The 6,953-nt window shown below is 33.7% G+C and overlaps 1 protein-coding gene across 1 annotated transcript; it reads left to right on the forward strand.

The window, feature by feature from the left end:
* Positions 1-2,391: 2,391 nt before the first annotated feature.
* On the forward strand, positions 2,392-3,333 carry LOC101629039 (olfactory receptor 4K13-like). Its single transcript, XM_004694577.1, has one exon. The coding sequence runs from the start codon at positions 2,392-2,394 to the stop codon at positions 3,331-3,333; it is 942 nt and encodes a 313-aa protein (XP_004694634.1).
* The last annotated feature ends 3,620 nt before the right edge of the window (positions 3,334-6,953 follow it).

The following is a 6,953-nucleotide window of genomic DNA, read 5'->3' on the forward strand; positions in this document are numbered from 1 at the left end:
CAACTGGGAAGGTGAATCAGGAGGGAGAAATTAAAATGTAACAAATTTGATTTTGTTGCAACTGGAAAATAATACAAAAATCACCTTACCAATGTGTATTAGGAATGAGGAGAAAATCCAGCAAACCAGGTCAAAAATGCAATTCTTAAGGGACAGGGATCAGGTATGTTTAAATTGTTTGACGATACTGATAACAGAGAATGATTTCATCCTTTGAATTATTGTATACTATAGAGAAACTTGCATAATTGCATTTAGGGATGCAGTTATTTTTCCATAGAAGAACTGGGGTTGTAGGCCAGAGGTGCAGGGTGGTATGAGGATCACCAGAGAGAGAATAGGGAGCAGAATGGCAGATTTACTGAAATAGGCTGTTGAGGGGAACAGTGGGTGAGACAGGAGAGGTCTGCTGCTCTTTGTGTGTTAGTTCCCCAGCCAGAGATGGAACTCAGGTCTTCATGATTGACAGCACTGAGAACCTGAGAGGCCCAGAGAGGCCTAGGACACAGTTATTTTTGAAGAGTGATTTATTAATAGAATAAAATGTCTGATTCATATGGAAAAATCACATTATTTTATCATTCACAATATACTGATGCTATCATAACATTTGTAAGAAATTATGGTAAGCAAAGGAACATCTTGGGAAATTTAATTAAGACTACAGTCTTAAAGTGAACAAGCAGTTGAATGAACTTAATAATCTGTAAAAGCATTGAGAAAAACCACCTTGTCTAGAGCTCTCAATTTTTCATGCTCATGAGTACCAACTATATTTATTTGTATTATTCAGGGAATTACAAAAAATCCATGTGATAAAATTATTATTGAATCAGTAAAAGGAAAAAGAATAATAAAATTCACATGAGTGAGACATATTAAAGATTTCCATTTTCAAGTATTACCTTATGAAAAAGTTCTTATGCTACTCTGAATGATTAATCAACGTTAGCATAATGGTCAGTTAGGAAAAAAATGGTGTGTCTTGGAGAGTGTGATCATGCATAGAAAAGGGCATGCACTTAAGTTTCTATCATGGTTTATGAAACAGACTGTTCTTTGACATTTGATGTGTGTGATGAAAAGGTGAAAATGTACCCTAGTAAGTCACATATATTCTATTTTTTTCTCTACATATCTGCATTAGGTCTAGAACTAGGGTCAAAGACAAGGACTGGAGATGAGCAACAATCTTGGAATAAACCTTGAAAATAAAAGTTGAAAGTAGTCTAAGAGGATTAAATACGTAAATTTTTATAGATTGCATACTAACCTATTCCCTTTAATTGTAAGTACATTTAATATATTTCCATTTTTTTGACATTTAATATAGCTGGGTCCACTTCAGTGGTTAATATGATATCGATGTCATATTTCTTTTCTGATAAAGGTAAATGAATCTTAAAGTCTCATTTTAAGAATTAATCATTGTGAATAAATCTAGGGGGAGATCTAATAAGCTCAAAGACAATAGACTTTCAACAATAAATCACAGATTTTTGCTTTTAGTTTAGGAAGTACTCCTTTCTCTTCATACCCCTTACAAGAGTTCAATGAAACCATATTAGAACAATCTTACTCACTAGTCAGTCTTCACAGTGATTTTAGTGTGTTTAAACATTCATTCTATATACAAAGCACCTCGTTTAAATAGTAATATTCTATAACTATGGTTATTTGGCCCAATTTTGAAACAGCTGGTTAAGAAGGCACACAAAGGGTAACCAGTCTGCTCATATAAACTGAAGTTATGCAATATGTGAGCATAGCATCTGTAGTTTTTGAGAGACAATGTGGGTCATTCCATTCTAAAAACATTCATCGTTTTTCAGAAATTGAGCTTAGGCTCAGCTAACAACACAACTTCCTCACATTCACCTTTGCATCTATAACGTGGTCATGGTCAAACATTAGTTCTTTTAAAGGATCCTAAGGTATATTTGGTGACTTCAGAAAGATTTTTCTTTACTATGGCAAACATATTCCTGCATTTTTGGTGATGACAAAATGTGTCAGTAAAGTACTTTTCTCGACCCACAAAATAAAAATCTCTACTGGCTTTTCAGAATTTTTCTCCAACCCTCTGGTAATTCAGTATTCATGTGAATATGAAGGGAGAAAAGTTTTCTCAAGGTCTAATTGTCCTTGTCAAGCAAGACACAACATGATTTAATTTTCTTTTTCATAACATTTTCTAATTCCTTCTGCTCTTGTGAAACATCTCCTTCTAAAATATGGATGAATATCTACAAGGTACTTGTATTGCCAGAAGGGTTGTTTGCACAAGAACAGGTTGCATAAATTTGCTTTACATTCATTTACTTTTGGTTCCTGTAATTTCTGTGTTTTTCCCCTTTTAGACAACTTGTGACAGATTCATACGAAGAATGAATGGATCTCCTGAATAACAGGTCAAGCATTACTGAGTTTGTCTTACTGGGACTTTCCAGTTCTCAAGAAGTTCAAATATTCTTTTTTGCTGTCTTTTTTCTTGTTTATGTAGCCATTGTAGTGGGAAACCTCCTCATTGTGATCTCTGTGATATTTGACAGCCACCTTCACTCCCCTATGTATTTCTTACTGGCAAATTTATCATTTTTTGATTTATGTCTTTCCTCTGTGGCAACTCCAAAAGTAATTGCAGACTTTCTCAGAAAACACAAGACCATCTCCCTGTGGGGTTGCATGGCCCAGATGTTCTTTATGCACTTCTTTGGGGGTGGAGAGATGTCTCTACTCATAGCCATGGCAATTGACAGGTATGTTGCTATATGCAAACCCTTGCACTACAAGACCATCATGAGTCCCAGAATGCTCATCATATTTCTAATTCTCTCATGGACAGTTGGGTTCATACATACCACAAGTCAGATGATTTTCACAGTGGGTTTGCCTTTCTGTGGTCCCAATGTCGTGGACAGCATTTTCTGTGACCTTCCTCTGGTCATCAAGCTTGCCTGCACTGAGACCTATAACCTTGAGCTCTTGGTGATCGCAAACAGTGGGCTTCTGTCCCTGATCTGCTTCCTTCTCTTGCTCATGTCCTATGCTGTCATGCTAGTCACCATCTGGAAGCGCTCCTCCAGTGCATCCTCCAAAGCTGTGTCCACACTCTCCGCCCACATCACTGTGGTCACGCTCTTCTTTGGCCCAGCCACTTTCATCTACGCTTTCCCATTCAATAGCTATACTGTTGATAAGTTTCTTTCTGTATTTTACTCTATCATCACCCCCCTTCTTAATCCAATTATTTACACTCTGAGGAACCAGGAGATGAAGGCAGCCATTAAGAGACTGTGCAGCCAACACATTGGTTCCTGGCTGAACCGCTAAATACTGATCCCCACAGCTGACTTCATCTATCCTCTGCTATTTGGGAAGTTTTGAGCCTTAAACATTTATTCAAACATTACAATTACACTGTTAAGTAATGCTTTCTCTTATAATCATGTAACATTAGTACTGGCATATATTACTTCACAGAAAATATTTTTGATTTTTTACTTTGTATGAAAATTCACATAGGTTGTTAGTGGCTGCATGAGATGCTAATTTTTTATCTGATTCTCAGAAAAAGTAAACAATCTGCTATCAATGTCTGCTATAGGTTTACAAGGTGATTACTGTACCTTAGTTATCCTATTTACCACGCTCAGTTCTATGTAATCTCTTCCAGAAGGTTTCAACTACTGAGAAACATACGATGCTACATATATAAATAAACACAATTTGCTTGTTCAAGTACATTGTTTTAGTATAAAAGTTTGTACTGGCATTACAGTCATTAACTTCCATTTATATTGTCAAATAACATCATGAAGTTCTATAAAATATCAAAAGACACTGCAAAATTCTAAATCTTCTGAAAGGTTGACTGCTAAGTTTCACTAATTAATCATTTACTAACTTTTATGAAAGCTTTAAGATGGTAAATTTTCCCTTTTCTCTTCTAGTTCTCCCTTTTTCTTTTTGTCTTTCTCCCTTTCTCTCTCTTAAAGAATCCTTTACATGGGAAAGGGGAATTTTTTCTATTAGCCAATCTGGGCTATGAATTTCCTTATAAGAATAAAAATTAAATTTTAGTTATGTTTATCACTTAGATGTATAATAAGACTTATCACTTATATGTATAATAACACTTTCAAATAACTATAGCAATAAAGTACATTTTATTTACTTTTGTTTACTTTTTCCTCAGGAAAAGGATCACATTATGTAAGCAACAAAAGGATGAAATATGCAAAATTGCATTTAGTAATGAAAAATAAAAAATATATATTTGTATTATTTATAAAAGGAAGATGATAAGCTTTGTTATGATTCATAAAGAAGAGAAATTTAACACACAAAATTTTGTGTGGATGGAAAAACTCAATTTTGTATATATATCTATCATTAAAGATTTATCCATTTATGCATATAGAACTGGGGTACAGGCCAGAGGTGCAGGGCTGGTGAGAAGATTCATCAGAGATAAAGTGGAGAGCAGAACAGGCCAACAGATGAAGTACACTGTTGAGGGGAGCAGTGGGAGGGCCAGAAGAGGTCTGCTGCACCATGTGGTCACCTGTAGGGTGGGTGGGTATTGAACTCATGCTGATGTGGCTTTAGCTTCTCAGTGCTGTGCTTTAACCTGCTGTGCCACCAGGGAGGGCTCCAATTTTGTATATTTTTCACTTGTGAGTTTAACATGCTACTAATAAAATATGAATGGGACTTCTTTTAACTTTGGAAAAGTATTATATTCACTGTAAGAATATAGAAATATTCACTGTAAGAATATTCACTGTAAGAATATTCACTGTAAGAATATAGAAATTCTGAATGATCAAGAATATTCACTGTAAGAATATAGAAATTCTGAATGATCAAAATAATGGCTTTGTAAACTGTAATGTGATGCATAGTAAAGTGCATTGCAATTCACATCAGTACTAACAAAATGTAGTATCTTATCAAAATTAAGACAATGCAAGGGAATAAAGCCAAATAGATTGGGTGGAACAAGAGTGATCTACATAAGTATATTCAACTAGTGTTTTACAAGGGAGTACAAGTAACACAATAAAAACAATAAGTGGTACTGAGAAAACTGGACATTACTAGGTAAAAAAAAATAAAGGATCTCGATATCAAATTTGCACTCTTTATAAAAATTAAATCCAAATTTATCAGGGAGCCAAATATAAAATAAAGAATTGGAAGATTCCTAGAAGATTACAGAAAAAAATCTAGATGGCCTTGGGTTTCATGATACCTTTACAGATACAAAACCAAAGACACAATGTAAGGAAGAATTACAAAATGGATTAATTAAAATAAAAAATTTTACTCTTTGTAAGACCATTTCAAGAGAATGAAGAGACCAGCTCCACAGACAGAACACATTTGCAAAATAACATATATGATAAAAGTTTTCTATCCTAAATATAGAGAACACCTAAATATCAACAAGAAACAATCTTATTAAAATGGAAAGCAGAACAAAAACGATTTACATCATTCATCAGGATAAGTCAAATTAAGTAAGAAAATCCCCAAAATCTATTAGGATGGCCAAATTTCAGAATGTTGACAAAGCTGAACACTGACAAGGATTTGTAGCAACAAGAACATTCATTCACTGCTGGTGGGAATTCAAATCGTACAAATAATTAAAAAGACAATTTTGCAGTTTCTTATGAAATGAAGCTTACTCTTAACATATGATCCAGCTATTATGCTCCTGGTATTTACCTAAATCCCTTGGAAATGTGAATTCACAAAAAAACCACAAACAGATTTTTACAGCAGCTTACTTAATAATTACAAAAAGTTAAAAGCAACCAGTATCCTTGAGTAGATTTATATATAAACTGTGGTAAGCTAATGAAATGTTATTTAGTTCTAAGTAGAAATTAATTATCAAACCATGAATGACATGAAGAAACTTTAATGTGTATTACTGAGTTAAAAGGCTATATGTATAGATGTTTCCAAGTTTATGAAATTCTGAAAAGAACAAAACTATGAACATAGTAAAAACAAGAGTAATTTCCAGGGGATAACAGTAAAGGAAGGATGAATAGGTGGGTCACAGAGGAGTTTTAGGCACTGAAAATATGCTCCACAATACTGTAATGGTGGAGATATATATGTGTGTGCATGTGTGTGTGTGTGTGTGTGTATGTATTCTAACATACACACATATAATTATAATCTTATTAAAATCTATATAATTACAACAGCAAGACTGAAATATATTGTCAATGGTGCACCCTGGCTAGAGGTCATTAGTTCTAATAAATATGCCACTTTATTGTGTGACATTGAAAGTGGAAGAGAGTATACCTGTGTGGGACAAGGATTATAGGAAAATAACACTGCTCAATATTACTGTGAACCCAAAAGTGCTCTAAAAACTGTAGTATTAAAATAGACCAAGGAATAAAAATAGATAAACCCAAAGCAGGTCTTTCCTAGCTGTAAGTTTAAGTGATAAAGGTAACAGTACAAAGTTCAATGAATTATTATATAATTACAGGGATACAAAATATCATCTCATCATTTATCAATAAAATCCAGAAAATATTTAATAAAATTTAGAATGAAAATAATTCCCAATACTTATTCTTTGCCTAAAAATAATAATTATAAACACTTCTTGTGGGAGATAACACAAAGACTAAACATCATACAAAAATCTCACAATTTAGCTTTTGTGACACTGCTACCCATTTTGTTGAGTATGCCTTTGAAGTACTGTCACCTTGATAGGCAAAAATGGTGTATCTTTTTCTGTAATTTTAAAAGTCTATTTTAACAAACTTAATTACTTTCTCAGTGCCAGTCTCTAAGGGATCTAATAACAATCAAATGAGTTTTCTTCTTTATGCCACCTATCAGGGGATATCTTTATATACTGTTGTCCTTTGAAGTTCAGAGCAGAAAATAAGATCACTGGATGATGATTT

Source organism: Condylura cristata, unplaced genomic scaffold (genome assembly GCF_000260355.1).
Source record: "Condylura cristata isolate star-nosed mole 26May11 unplaced genomic scaffold, ConCri1.0 scaffold00045, whole genome shotgun sequence".
Classification (NCBI taxonomy): Eukaryota; Metazoa; Chordata; class Mammalia; order Eulipotyphla; family Talpidae; genus Condylura; species Condylura cristata.

What these genes read in the sequence shown, in the direction of transcription:
- LOC101629039 (XM_004694577.1), top strand. Translation starts at nt 2,392, where the DNA reads ATGGATCTCCTGAATAACAGGTCAAGCATTACTGAGTTTGTCTTACTG.